We start from the raw sequence: 15,637 nt of genomic DNA on the forward strand, positions 1-15,637 counted from the left end.
TGTTCGCGTGCCAAATTTCCACGCGGACGCTGTCTGCAAGCGCGGCTGTCCTGAGCTGCGTGTATCCTGTTCGCGTACCAAATCTCTACACGCGGACGCTGTCTGCAAGCGCGGCTGTCCTGGGCTGCGTGTATCCTGTTCGCGTGCCAAATCTCCACACGCGGACGCTGTTTTCAAGCGCGGCTGTCCTGGGCTGCGTGTATCCTGTTCGCTTGCTTAATCTCCACGCAGAAACGCTGTCTCCAAGCGCGGCTGGCCTGGCTGCATGTACGCTGGCGCGTGCAATCCTGCACGTGGTTTTCTGAACTACTTTGAACCTTTGGTGCCTGTGACAGTTAACAGGTGAAAATCTAATTTTGTTCTTCATGGGAAAGGAAGTATTTCATGAACTATTGGAAGGTGATTGTGCACAATACTTTGGACGCTATCCTGTGGTGCACCAACCCGGTATCTAGCGTGAGCCTCGTGCCTTTCGGGATACGTCTCCCTTACTAATCTTCCCCTCCTTTATCGTTGTTTCAAATCCTGGTTTTCTTCAAGAGACTTTCGTTGAATTCTTCAGTTTGCCATAAGGTCAGTGTTTTGAATTAATGCTAATAATGTGCTATCATAGTGATTTGAGTTTGGGACAGTTTCTTATGATACTTTATCTGTCCTAGGCATACTTACGATACAATACCCACGCCCTTTCCAGTGATCCATCTCTCTGCCTGTTTTATCAGTCAGATGGTTGTATCATTTGGAAGGTCTAATTTGACCTACCTACAATCAAGTCGTGTGAAAAAGGATCCGGAAGAGCCCTACCAATTGTATCCTTTTTTGGTTACCATATCCTTTTCAATTGATACATTGGTGATTTATGACACTCCTGTGATGAGTCAAGATCTAGAAGCTAAGTATTTTTTCTGCGGATAAAACCCGCTTTCTATGTCTCTTGTTGCACCAGGGCATGAAGAGGCCTGATAAAAGAAAGCAAAAACAAAGAGGGGATGGCTGGAAAGTTTACACTGAATCTTAACTACTGGCATTGCTCTGGGCAACCCTTCAGACCATCGTTCTTCGCCTGTCAAGCCATTACAGAAGGGGAAAGACCATAAGCAAATCAGGCTTGGTCCCACCCCAAAAGGGGCAGTCCAGCCCGAACTGCTAGGTCACATCCCTTCTGCACGAGACCACAAGCATCCCCAAACATGTTTCGGCCTTGTTGGGCCTCATCAGTGAGGAGTAGCTTGGGTCTCTAGGCCCAGCAGGCACGGGACCCACATCTGGGCATACCCATCCCACTCGGGGTGACAAAGCAAAAACAAAGAGGTGATGGCTGGAAGGTTTAGAATGAATCTTAACCACTGGCATTGCTCTGAAAGACCACTTTGAAACCATAGGAAGCTGAGGAGCAGTTCCTTGCTGGATGTAGTGAGGAAAATGTAACGCCCCGAGCGCTGTGAATGTGGAAGAGGCCAATCAAGAGCGGGGGAGAGGCCAGACAAGACAGATCACAAAGCCGTAATGTGCATACGATAGTGACGTGAGGATACTGCTAGAAATGCATAGCACAAAGTGTCCAAGTAAGCTGGAGAAAATACTAGACAAAAGGTCGCAGACGGCGGTGTGTGATCCAAGTCTGTGAGAAGCTTCTGGTAAGCTAGGGAAAATAGAGCAAGAAGAGGATGCTGACGGACCAGATGAAATTCCCCAAAGCAGAGAAAGTATGAGAAAGACATGGTGCATGCTGGGAAAGATGCTTCAAAACCTGCTTGAGAGACAACGTGATAGGGGAGGCAAAGACCAAATGCCCAATAAACTGCAGTAAGACCCTAGGTTCCAGGCAGAACAGAAAACCTTTGTCAGAATTTGAGGGCAGTGGTCGAAGTGGTTGGGAGCGCTGCTCCTCTGGTCTTTTTAAATTTGCTCCGCTGTTCCTATACTTTAATTTTAAAAGGTTTCCGTTCATGAATGCTTTTGTTTTAAAATAAAATTGTAGGAAGAGATTGAAACTTGCAGTTCAGTACACCATACTGAACATTCTTTTAAACAGCAGTTCGTGTTTGTTTGGGGGTTTGTAATGGTATGGCAATGGGGTGCGTGGAGAGCAGGGGCAGGCCAGCAGGGAAAATAGTTCCACTCATTCTTTTCGCACACTTTGACCACTGTTTGAGAGTAAACAACCTGAAAGAAGGCCAGGCACCCTAACTAGTTTCGACGTTAACCTGCAGATGGGTATTCATAGAAAATAGACACAAGTGTCTAACATTCAACTAGGTACACAATTCCAGTGTGCAAAACCAGACGAAGTGAAACAAGTGGGAAACGTTAGCTATTGGGAACTGAAGTACTGTCATAACTACAAAAAGACAAATAAATAGTCCCAGGTGAGAAAGAAGAAGAATTTAAACAAGTGTGAAAAGCTGCAAGCTGGGAATTGAAGTAAGTTATCCCAGAGTGAGGCCCAGCCATATAAAACAATTGATCAAAGGGTGAGAAACTGTATGTTGGAAACTAACGTAAAATATCCAAAGGTGCGACAGCTCTGGAAAACCCAACATAAAGTAAACAGTCAATCTATGAAAAACAAGAAAAGCCAGAATCCATATTGGGAATGACTGACATCTGAACAAATAATGCAGAGTTTGACGTAAATAAATTCTCCAGAGGAAGCAATTTGTAACTTGTTAACTATTAGTCAAAACCAGAGTGTGCTAAGAGTGTTTTCAACTCTGAACCATTCTGCTGCCAACTCTGGGATAAGGATAAAATGTGACGAGTGTCCCAAAAGTATAACCCTTCCAGATATTCATAACAAATCCTTTCCAACGTATGGGAATTTTGTGAATTACGTATGCAATAGTTAGTAGTGACATAGTGACGTTGGTATATGCACTTACGGCTAACATATTAGGCTTACCTTTTCATGTTGTATGCAATGTGTGATTGAAGTAAAGGTTTTTTAAAAAGCTCTAGCATTTGAATTCCCTTTTTTCCTGACTGCAATTAATGCCCCCATAACTGATGTCCCTTGCTAAACGCAAGCTTCAAATTGAAGAGCAACCTGAGCACTTTTCCAGACGTATTGCACCACGTACCCCTTAGCTACACCATAGTTTTGCAGAGAAGTGTCGGAAATGCTTGTGAACGTGTTTGTTCATACCCTTGTGAGTTATGGATATGTGGATATCTAATACTGTCACCTGTATTGCCCAAACTAGCTTGATACACCCCAGTTGCAAAAATTACGTTCTCGGTGGTATGTTACGTGTACATCATGACACGTGTATGAATGGTTTACACTTGCAAGTTAAAGGTCGACCATTCAAGATGCTTCTTTCTTGAAGGGTGTAGGCCTTTCTCCCACTGTGCAGGACCCTCAAATCTAGTTGTGTGGAAGTCTTTTACTCTAATTACATTGTCAAGTATAGGCCTCTCTGACACTATGCAGGACTCTCGAATCTGGGTGTAGCCCCCATCTCTGCTTGGTATATGCTGATATCTGCTACATTATGAATGTTAGGCCCGCTGGTATAGGCATCTCTATTCTAGAACTGGGCATATATTTCCCCAGCTGAGCAAACTCGCAGCCTACGGTACGTATATCTCACACCACTAGCACGGACACAGGCCACAGGCACAGCCAAGCAGCCATGCATGATAAAACACGCCTATGGCTAAGCACATCCGGCCTAGTGCACACATAGCCGTCCAACCTGAAACACCTGACGTATCACAACACCTCTGCCACAAGCATACAGTGACCACCACCCGAAAGGAATATGGTATAGCTGGCCTCACATAGACTCTCTCAACAATAGAAATCTATCTCCAACCCTCAACAGCACCCACCCATGTGTCTGACCACTCTTGGGCTGCTTAAGTCGAGCCTTACCAGCCACCCAAGTCCTAGAACGGCAACACGCACACACGTATCCCTTAAGCTAATCACCCTAAAATTTCCATCCACATTGAATACAGTCACCAAGGGCGTTCAACCAAGGAAAAAGCCCATTGAGGCCACACAAGTGGGGAAAGAGCGCTATATAAATAACTCAATACAATACAACTGTGTTTAACGTATGTTCGTGTGAGAAAAAGACAGGCAATGGTCTAGAAAGGGCTTAGTTAATCAGGCCAAGGTGTGGGTATTGTAACCTATAACCCCAGGCTATAACCACAACTGCTGGGCAGACAACAAATAAGGCTCCCTATGGATGAACTGGGAACTGAGGTAAGAAAGCTCCCAGCTCTAATAGCTCCTTGAAGGCAGACGGTCATTATTTCAACACGAAGCTAGTTTCAAACGTGCCACACTCAAAAGGAAGATCTTGCAACAGAAAGGGGGAAGCGTGTATTTGATAACTTATGGTCACTGGAACGAGATGTATTCTATGAGGAAAAAAGCTAAAGAAAGCGCAGACTTGTGAATAGTTTGGGTTAAAATAAACCGGGAGCCTTTTACCTATGCGACGGCTGAAAAGTAACCGATTTGCTGAAGATAAATGGCCCCGAAATGTAGTACAGACAAGGCAGCATCGAGGAACTCTATCCCATTATTATGTGATGGCATCTATGTAATACCGACCCATCCTTCCAGAAATCCCTCGGCCTGCTCAGGCCACTGCTCACCTTATGTGGACCCCGCTGCGACATTTCTCTCCTGAGTGAGGCTGTATTTGGTAGGTGAAAGAGCAGTGTGTCACCGGAGACTGGGCAAAGAAAAACAATCAGAACCCGACCCAGAGCACAGCTCCCTTCCAGTGACCTGAACTGCCGGGGGAAGAATGGATTACCTCTCTGCTTACTGCGCATGCTCAAAACACGAGACACTAGTCTCCGAGACTTGCTCAGCGACCGTTTCAACCGCCAGTTTCAACGGCCTGTCCCAAGGCGTCTGTGGCTGCTGGCTGTCTGCTCCAATGTTGGGGAACAGGTGGGATGCTGGACTGCCCTACAGGAAATGGCGATTTTCCTCGGGCCTCCGCACCATTGGCCTCTTTTGTTTGGGTACTCAGGTTTTCTGCTCCTCTTGCCCTATCTCCCATACATTGCACCCTCTTCACTCCATCTCAACCCCCACATCGCTTTGAAGCAAAGAATTTGCTATAAAGCTTCCAGTATATTGTTCCCCGTCCTTAACAAATGTTATGTACCCGTTTTTGTGGGATAACACCCAAAACTTATTTAGAGGGGATTGGCTTGCTCACACAGCGTGATATGGGGCCAATTTGAAAAATATTTCCAGGGCCCATAGCTCTCAACCATTTGTGTTGCAAAGGCGGTGAAATCACCCGATTCTGTTTTTGGAGGGTGAGACGCCCATTGGAATGAATGGGCGTGCACAATGCTTGGCCAGTGAGTCAGCCCTTTACAAGGCGATTGACACCCGCCAAAAGTGTGTGAGTTGAGAGCTATGAGGGCCACCTTTGTCTCCCTGAACAGATGACCCATAATTGTATTGAGCCTGGTCCAGGTCAAGCCCAGAGCATCGGAAGAACGACACAGACACGCCAGCTTGTGTCTCAACGGGTCCCCTTCTCCGACTGGCACATGCGCTGCAGGGGCCCACCATTATTGGCCTAACATCACGTGACCGCGTGCGTAATGCAGTCACTTAAAGGGACACACTACACACCTTACTTTTCATATTTTTCAAACAAACAACAAAAGGCATGCTGACACTCAACTCATTTTCAGGCTTCCCACAGCCACCACCTCTCCATCTCTCATCTCTGACTGCTCATCTCCCATTCAGGATTGGTGTGCCGCCAACAATCTCTGCCTGAGTGCCAGCAAGACGGAGATCCTCCTCATCAGCACATCTTCACCCTTTTTCCCCTCACTCTCTGACCGACCTCCCTTGAACCTCCTCCTACCCCCACCTGCGAGGCTAATAAGAACCTCGGGGTCATCTTTGATTTCACGCTTTCCTTCTCTGCCCACATCTCTGATGTCTCTAAAAAGTTACTTCCTACTGCAACTCCTCAGAGGTACTCTGCCTTTCCTCTCCTTCCCCCAGAACCTCACTGTCTCCTGAGCCATGGTTCTCTCTAGGTTGGACTATTGTAACAGCCTCTTTCTAAATCTACCTGCCTCTACTCTCCGCCCTTTGCAACTCATCCAGAACAGGACTGTGAGACATGTCCTTGGCCTCAAGCCCTGGGATTGTATCTCTCCAGCCTTGAAATCTCTCCACTAGCTCCCAGTGGATGCAAGGATTAAATTCAAATTCCTTTGCACAGTCCACAAGGCTTTCTGGAGCCTGGGTCCTAAATATCTTCAGCTGTCCCTCTGTAAATACCTCCCCTCTCGAGCTCTTTGCTCCACTACCTCTAACTCCCTCAGGGTCAGTCATTTTTCAAAGACACAAGCTGGGGGTAGATATCTGTCTTCGGCTGGGGCCTCCCTGCCACTCTGAAACTTGAGGTGAACCATCCCCGGTTCCAGAAGCACCTCAAGACCTTCCTCTTTGCTTCTGCCTTTGCCCCTCCTGTCCCCTGCTGATCTTCTCTCTCTGTGCAGCCTACACTCTTGACTTCCAGGCCCAGGTACCTGCTCACCCTGCCACCCACCTGCACTCCCTCCGGGGAATCCCTTGCACTGGAGTCTGTATCTGTAACCATACAGTCCCCCCCCTTTTTCCTGTACTTAGACATACCCTGTCTGCTGCCTTAAACCCAGCACTTGCCACTTGCTGGCTGCACTACCACTGTTTGTTGCCTTTGATTACTTATTCATTAAATGTTTTATGTGTTTTGCTTTGGTCCGCACTCTCCACTTCTCCCCCCTTCCATGCAGTTTTCCCCTTTCCCTCTCCCATGCACTTGCGTGTTCTCAATGTCACCTAGTACGATCATTGTTTTTGTTCTCCCTTGTTCCCCTCCCTTGCCATGTCATGCTCTGAAACACTTGTGTACGAGTGCGATACAAATAAAATATCAATATCAATGCACTCATTGCACAACACAAACTTGTAACACAGGTAATCAAGTTCAACGATACCATCTGGATAACTGCACCAACGGGTGCCCTCGGGCATCAGGGGAGATCTACTTCAAAGTCACGCAGGTAGCTGGACTGCCTGCGGCACTGTCGTACAGGATAGCGTCTCTCTCTGGAGGATCGTATTCTGCAGAGTCCAAACCTCCTTCTTGGTCGGTCAGGCCATCTTCCCCGCTGCTGGGTGCCGGACCTCCTGGCTAGTCCCTTCTCTCTCGCTGTCGAGGCTTGGCCACCTCGATACAGGCTCAGTCCATCAGTGTCGTTCGGGGCTTGACTACGGCGACTGTCCCATCTTCCTGAGGGTTGGACTGTTGCTCCACCTTATTAGTAGGTCCTCACGCTTATCAGCTTGCTCCTCTTCACTCAATCTCTTTTGTCTTCCCTCCGAATCACGTCTTCTTTTTCAATTTATTTCTATTGTTTCCTCCTTAGTTTCCATTTACATTCCTCCTTGTACTTTCAAACCCTCTGTGCCAAGCTGTCAAACTCCAACGACTCCTCCCGGCCTTCCTCCTCACCTGTGTCTTGTTTGACTCTCCTGTGGGTCCGTCTTTCTTCTTTTTCTTGCTTCTTTTTGTTCTGTGGATTTCTTCTTAGGTTTCCTTTCGTGCAAATAAGGGCGAGCTCTTTCGGAGCCCAAGTTGTCTGGATGACCACCCGACCACAGGGCTCTCCGGGAGCAAGCCCCAAAGTTAGGGAAAAATCCTCCTGGATGAAAAAACCATAATATGTCTTGGCTCTGTGGAGAGTGTTATCCAGAATCGAGTGGTAAGTCCTTGTTTTGAGAATAGTGGAATCTTGAGTGTGGTGTAGACGTCTGTGGTTGAACTTGGAGAGGATCCCTCCTGTGATAGAAAAGGTCAGTCACAGGTCTGGTAGATAGAGTCACAATCCTTTCCGGGGTAGTGAGAGCACCACTAGGCTTCTCTGAATAGGTACGGTGCAGCTTGGACAGAGGACTGGAGTTGCGGGGCGCTGTAGCAATCACAACGAGAGAGCCAAGAGGACAGCAGGTGCTGAACGCGGCTCGGGAGAGAAAGAAAGTGAGCCGCGTAAGGCTGGGAAGATAGCAAGAAGAGAAAGGGAAAAACAGAGCGAACGGCGAAGGAAGCGGGAACAAGAAAAGATGGGAGAGACAAGAAAATGAGAATTACCAGCCGGTGACAGCACCGGAAGAGAAAGAGGGAGAAGGCGAAGAAGAGAGAGAGCCACAAGGTGGTGAAACCAAAGGAGTAAGGACGCTCATGGAGAGTGAGCGCAAACAAGGAGCGAGGGAAACAACGGGTGAAGAAACACCCGAACAGAGCGAGGAACGCCACAGAGGGTGGCAACTAGCAGAACATTAGCTCAAAGGAGGAAAAGAACACACTAGCTTAGCCTGCACAAACAAGAGCAAAGGTGCAACGTACCAGACCGCCGCCAACTGCACCATCTTGGAATAAAAAACTAGACCGTACGTTGCAGCTTGCGGCCAGATGACATGACGGAACTGCAACGGAGCCTCCAGGAATGCCACAGCTTCCACGGGCGGCGCATGACACAAGCTCACCCGTTGGGGACATCTCCCGATCTCGCTGATGGGTCGTCTGGCCTTGGTCAAAATTATCATTCTCCCAAAGCTGTTTTATTTATTCAACACAATACCTATGTGGCCAGGAAGATCCTTTCTAACCAAAATTCAGGGAGCATGCTCGTCCTTTATATGGAAAGGACAATCAAGAATTAGCTGGAAACATCTTATGGATCCATACGAAAAGGGAGTACTGGTCGTCCCCGATTTTGAACTTTATTTCCTTGCAGCGCAAGCTTATCATGCAACATCCTGGGTGGAGGGAGACCCAAAGACCCCACGCGTCAAATTGCAATGCACAAGGAGGTTCCCACTAGGCTATTGCACAAATTGGCTGCAAGGAAGCGAATAGGCGACAATTCAACAGACCCCACACAGGTGTCATGTAGAGCATGGGACAGATTGGCAGGTGACACTGAAGGTTCATTGTTATACCAACCCGGTATGCCAATATGTGATGCTCCCTACCTCCTGCCAACACAAGATGCAACATTATCCACTCACTGGAGAGAGAGAGGTATACATTCCATTGGGGATGTCTTTGTGGACAGACAATTCATCGGTTGGGACGCAATTAAACTAATAGTTGGGGATAGTCCACTCCAAAAACTGCAATACCTTACGCTACGCTCTACAATGGCCAATGTGTGGGAAGACTTCCCAGCAGAACCCCTGATACATACAAGCCTGGGATATGTAATCACCCCCAATGCTACGAAGAAATCTGCCTCCACACTTTACAAATTCACTCTGTCCAATAGAGCACCTCAAACCACGAACATTAAGGGTGAGTGGGTATAGGAGCTTCAAACCACACTCTCAGACGTGCACTGGTCGAAACTATGTGGGTTGACAAAGAGCATATCATGCAACTCCAGATACAGCTTGATTCACTATAAAATAATCACCAAGGTTCACTTCACCCCCGCTCGACTCAAAAGCATTTACAACACTGTGTCCGGGGCATGTCCCAGAAGTGGGAGTGAGGAGGCAGGCATATTCCATATGATATGCTCATGTACAAAACTTACGGACTACTGGTCTGATATCTGTGATGCACTAGATGCGATGTCAGATCATCCAATACGAGGGGATCCGGGATCGTGGGTGCTGGGTATTGTGGCCAGGATGAACCCTATACAATGCAGATTTCTTAATTTGAGCTTCTTACTGGCTAAAAGACTGATACTGATGCGCTGGAAAAGCAAGGAGCCACCAGTGTTGCAGGACTGGGTAAGAGACATGATCTGGCCGAACGACAACGAGGAGGTATACACTGGCCTCCTGGCAATGTCAAATCGCCCAAAAGATATATGGGGTGGATTCAGGCAATACTTGGCAGACAAAAGGCAGAGGGAAGAGGAATTAGACGAACTGTGTAATGTAACCGTGTAATGATATACCAATGTACCAGTTATCAAATGTTATGACGAATGATGCAACCAAAGTAATGTACTATCATTGTCTGTGAAAATTAAATAAAAGTTATTTTAAAAAAAAACTTCTCAAACCCAATTCCTTTGAATAGTCCATAAACCTCCCTGGACCCAATCTTGCTTTGACTCCTTTTCACTACTCCCAAGTATTGGAATTCTGTACTGCTTTCTGTTCGCTCTTCTCCCAGTCATGCTCTGTTCCACTCCTGCCTGAAAACCCATTTGTTATCTTTTCTTGCTTAATGTAGTTATACCATTATCCATTTTTTTTAAAATTGTTTTAGTTGAATTTAATCAACCTTTCAATATTCTTACAACAGAAGTAATATATTCATCTACATTTAAAATGACAGTATACATAAAATTACAAGTCACATTGACTAAATCAATAATAACAAATTAATAGCTCATTTCCAAAACAACATCTCATCAGCATGTACTCCCAAGCTAAGTGTTCACCAACCTTCATGCATCTAATTGAAGACTGTTTAAGAAGTTAATAGTAGCCAGCTGAACTGGTAGATGTTCACCACTCATGATAATAGCCCAACAGACATTGTATTCCAGATTACCCAAATTTTTACAGTGTCTGGTATAATGTATTTGTCTGAGGTTGCGTAATGCAAGACACTGGGTAATCAGATGTTCCAAGGTTTATGTGACACCTATGTTGTTACAAAATCGACAGAAGTTTTCTTGCGGGTTGAACAGATGCCGTTTTGCAAGAATATCTTTGGTCGGCCATAAATTAAATCGCATGCGTAGTATTGATAACCTGTATTTTGATGTTGGTACTCTGATTAGATAAGGAGGCAGTGTGCGCATTTTTTTGGATGGAAACCTGCCGGAGTCACCATCCTTATAGCTCATACATAGTTCACAAGTACGAATCCAATCCATGTTATATAGTTTCTCTTTGGCTTTATCAGGATTGGTGATCAGCAACTCAATGGTGATGTCACAGGATGCTAGAATTTGACACACATTATTTACCCAGGTAACCATAAAACAATGTTTGGTTGAGAACATATAGGCTGAAAGCAATCTCAAAATAATATTAACATTAGTTGAAATTAAGCATTTCCTGAATTCATACCTGATCCAAGAATGTGGGACACAAACAGGTAATTGCAAAATTTGCCTCCAGAATTTGGCTTGCCACTTGTCAAATTGAAGACCAGATTTGGTAGGAAGAGTTTCCAGGCCATATAATATTGCTGGCACCGCCTTCTGGTTCCAATAAAACCATGCTGGTTTGATGGAAAATTTCCCATACCTAAACATGATTATTTTCGATTGACATATTGCTGTGTCTATTTTCTTTTCTACACAATGGATCTGACAATTTGCATTTATTGCACCCTCGAAACACATGCCCAGGTAAGTATATTGTGTTACAATTTGAAGCTGTATCTCGTTGACAGACCAGACAAAACATTTCGGCCCAACCCTTGTTGGAGCATATAAGACAATCTGTGTTTTCTCAGTGTTCAGTTTTAATTCATTTTGTTGAATGTAACCTTGGAAAGCTGTTAATCATTTTTGAAGACCGGATTGGGTTTTAGAAATTAAAACAAGGTCGTTTTTTTGCCATTTCCTGCTTGCCTGGGGTCTGTCTGGGTTTGGGGAATGGCGATGGTCCGGCCTTTGTCTCTCCATAGGTGGGTACACCAGGTCTGTGGTGATTATGTCTTGCTGTTGGAGGAAACGCCACGCTGTCTCCACGTCCTCAAAAGTATGCCATTGGTTGTCAATTTGGACGCACCATGTTGCGGGAAATTTTAGATAGTGGCGGTGGTCGGAGGATTTCAGAGCTTCAAAGAGCGGGTTGAACTCTTTACCTCTCCTGGAGACCTCTAGTGAGTAGTCATGAAAACCCTGATATTTGCTGTTCCGACTCTTATTGGGCCGGCTTCTCTGTAGGCCCTCACTATCGCCATCTTATGTTGGAAGTTGAGTAGGCGCATAGTGATCGTTCTGGGGCGTTGGTCCAGTGCCAGTTTTGGGATTGGAGCCCTGTGTACCCTTTCAATCGTGAGTTCTCGTGGGTTCTCAATTTTTAGAGCGTCTCGAAGGAGGTCTTGTATGAAGGACTCCAAGTTCACCCCTTCCACGTTTTCGGGTAGGCCGACCACCCGTAGGTTATTCCGACAGGAGCAGTTCTCCTGATCATCAATTTTTTCCCCTAGCCATTGGACTTCTCTGATGACCCCATCCAGGTCGCCGCTTGCTGTTGCCAGGTTGTCCTTGATCGCACTGATCCGTTGATACTCTTGGCGAAAACATGCATAATGGAAGGCGCTGCACTCGCGAGGCAACAGTCCCAAAACCCCTCAAGAACATCAAGAGCACTTCAATTTAGAGCGCTAACTGACACATACACATAAGGGAGGGTAAGAGCGAGACCCTTAGGATGCAGAAACCGCCACCAATAGTTCTATGATAACCTAAAAGCAAGACTTACATCCAAACAAGCGACAAAATGGCCTGTGGACCCACACCCAGACACACAAGGACCAGAGCATCAAACTTTCAAAACCACAGGGGAGCAATTCTCAGTTATAGGGGGTGGGCGGAGTTTTGGAAGTGTTGAAAGTTTTAAAGTTCCTGTTAAACCTAGTTTTAACGGGATAGAAGCATTTCGAAGGGTAAGAGGGGGATGAAAGCAGTAAACAAACGCAAGTCGGCTGAATGCCAACTTGGACACCTACCGCGGTGCGTACACACTGTAACTATGCATGCTTGCCTGATTGTGTACCCAACCTCTTATGCTCTCTACTTTGCAATGTAAGTGTTTTGTTTAAGAAATGGCAATAAAAATATGAAATTAAAAAGAAATTTAAACAAGGTCATTTGCATATAACAATGCCTTTATAGGTTCGCTGGTCAGTTTCGGAGAGTCAGATGGAACCTTTGCAAATACATATCTAACATCATGTATGAAGTAGTTAAACACAGATGATGCCAATAAACACCCTTGCTTAAGGCCACGTGCTGTGTGGATGGGTGCAGAAAGGACACCATCAAGCGAGAGACGGACACGCATGGACGTCTCGGAGTGTAACGCATGGATGATTTCATACAGGGTACCCGGACAGTGATCTCTTCTTACTTTTTCCAGTAACATGGCACGCGAGATTGAATCAAACGCAGAATTTAAGTCCACGAAAGCAAAGTATACCGCTTGCCTCGTGGCATGGCACTGAGCCTTGATTGCATTGAGGCATATTAAGTTGATATGGGTGCCCAAACCTGGCACAAATCCTGTCTGATTCGGATCACACAGATCATTAGCAAGCGTCCAAGCGTTAAAGTCATCTAAGCACTAATTTCGTGAATATCTTACCTGGGGCATCCAACAATGCAATAGGTCGATAGTTTTGGGGTAACCTGCGATCCCCCTTCGTAAACATGGGTACGATCACAGAGGTTTTCCAAGACATTGGCACTACTTGCGTCTTTATAGCAAGTTGGAAGATCTGGTTAAAAATCAATGCCCATTCAGATATATTTGCTTTAAGCATACAGTTAGTAAGTCCATCGGGACCTGCCACCCTGGAAGAGCTGGCACGACGTATCAAATCTTCAATGACAGATGGAGAAAAACTCAAGGCCCAGCCTACATTTACTGTGTACTGTGATGTTCATCCAAGACCGAATCGGCATATGGTTTAGTATAACACTCGATCCACCTGTCTTTATTGACCACACTTAGTTGAACATCAGCTTGCCTAAGGGAAGATTGGTTATTGAGTAGGTGCCACATCTCGGAAGAATTTTCATTTGCCATTGCACTTCCCATGTGTTCACTATCATGTTGAAACATAAGATGTTTATATGATTTAAGACAGTTTTTATATTGGCATTTGGCATTATTCAAATCCTGCCAACAGGTTTTTCATCCTACAGCTATCAGACATCTTTTTTTCCGGTATGCTGCTTGTTGTGTTTGAATTTCAGAATCAAATGCATGTCTATACTTTGGCCGGCCGGCCATCCAACAGTATGGTGACTGTGTTAGTATATGGTGTCAATAACTCTGTATAATGTACCGGGGCATCTGAACTCGCATTTCTCTCCAAGGTGTGCCTATATGCTGACACTTTGGCATCAGCCAATCTTAATCTATTCTTTGCAACGTTGGTCGCCAAGCACTGTTTAGCAGTATGGTCTCTCAGTTGCTGATGATTTCCTGTAATCGCCAGAGAAAGTATCTTATGGTCAATGTGGGGCAATGTAAGGATCTCCAAGCTCTGGACCTGTTTAAATAGCATTTGGTCTACGCATATGTAGTCAATAAAGCTAGTACTGTTATTGCGAAACCACGTTGACTGTGCGGGGATGTCGCCATTACCTGCCCCATTTACCATGATGAACTCTCTTTCAGCCATGAAAGCAGTCCATGCGCATGCCTCTTTCGTGTCACGCTTAGTGTTCCAAAAATCTAAATTTATATCAGCCACAATGATAGTGTATTTGATGTCTCTTGCAATATAAATTAGATGCAGAATGCGACTCAAGCTCGCATAAAAGGCCTCATCTGTTAACGCTGCTGTGTTTCGATAAAGATTTTCTAGTGCCAATCTTTGTGTGCCACAGGTAATTTTGACCAACAAAATATAGGCACTTTCCACACCCCACTCTGCAATGGACAACCCCATTTTTAGATTTACTGCTACCAATAATCCTGATGCCGGCCTCCCTCCTGTCATGAGAGCTGGTGCAAGTATGATGTCATACCCATCCCAGGCAGGGGGGGTGGTTAACCATGTCTCTTGTAGGGCAATTATTTGAAACACATGTGAAAGAATTTGAATCGAGGTTTGTAAATGTGAGTGCCCTCTTGAATTCCAGCTCGCAATAAACAAGGCTTTGGGTGACACCAACAGTGGTGGTTACTGTCTCAGTACAGAGTGCAACCCAAGGTCCATTGGCTCACATGGATGTATGCTTTGATAAATATTTGTTTTGTGAACAATGCTTTGGGATTTAACGGTTGCTCGGGCAGGATCTTCTGCCAGCAAAAAGCCCATATCAAACAGACTCATTTTTGCCTGCCATATGATGTTTGCCACCACTCCCGACGGAATCCACAATCGAATTATAGATTGAGTAGTATCTGCAATGAATTCGATTTGTTCAATGTCTTGAGATCTAACATCCTGCAAGTCACTCACATCTCTAAAGATGTTGCGTGCACTCCTTCTATTCAGAACGTACAAGGGAAAATGACCCTCTCTATATTTCAAAATGAACGAGTGGGCATTGCCACACCTTGACTGGGCTGATTAACAGGGGCAATTGAGGATTGAACAGATTGGGAACTGGGACCACGTGGTGTCAGCATCAAAGGAGTAAGCTTATGGCTCTGAATATTTGGTCTAACAACATCAGAAAATTGTGACATATGTGCATTTCCAAATGGTACATTCACTCCCTGATTACCGATACCAGTGAGAGCTACTTGGGGCGGGCGCTCTTCCTGCAATAACGCACGTTCTGACAAATAAGCCTCAATCATTTGTTTTATTTATTCAACGTCTCTACGGACTGGCCTTCACATCCCGCCCTGGGTAGCTCACGAGAAGGTTGAAAGGTAACTGTTTTTTTGTTGAACACGCAACACTTAGATTCACATTCAGAG

General features: G+C 45.5%; 1 protein-coding gene across 2 annotated transcripts in view; it reads right to left on the minus strand.

Annotated features, from left to right (window-relative positions):
* Positions 1-4,788, minus strand: part of LOC138582119 (zinc finger protein 34-like) — a 256,603-nt gene extending 251,815 nt beyond the window's left edge. For both annotated transcript variants that reach the window (XM_069653109.1, XM_069653108.1), the window contains exon 1: positions 4,615-4,788. In XM_069653109.1, the coding sequence (XP_069509210.1) occupies positions 4,615-4,638 (24 nt within the window). In that variant the 5' untranslated portion in view covers positions 4,639-4,788. The remainder of the gene's footprint in view (positions 1-4,614) is intronic.
* Positions 4,789-15,637: the final 10,849 nt, after the last annotated feature.

This window comes from Ambystoma mexicanum, chromosome 3q, assembly GCF_040938575.1.
Source record: "Ambystoma mexicanum isolate Mex_15411 chromosome 3q, UKY_AmexF1_1, whole genome shotgun sequence".
Classification (NCBI taxonomy): domain Eukaryota; kingdom Metazoa; phylum Chordata; class Amphibia; order Caudata; family Ambystomatidae; genus Ambystoma; species Ambystoma mexicanum.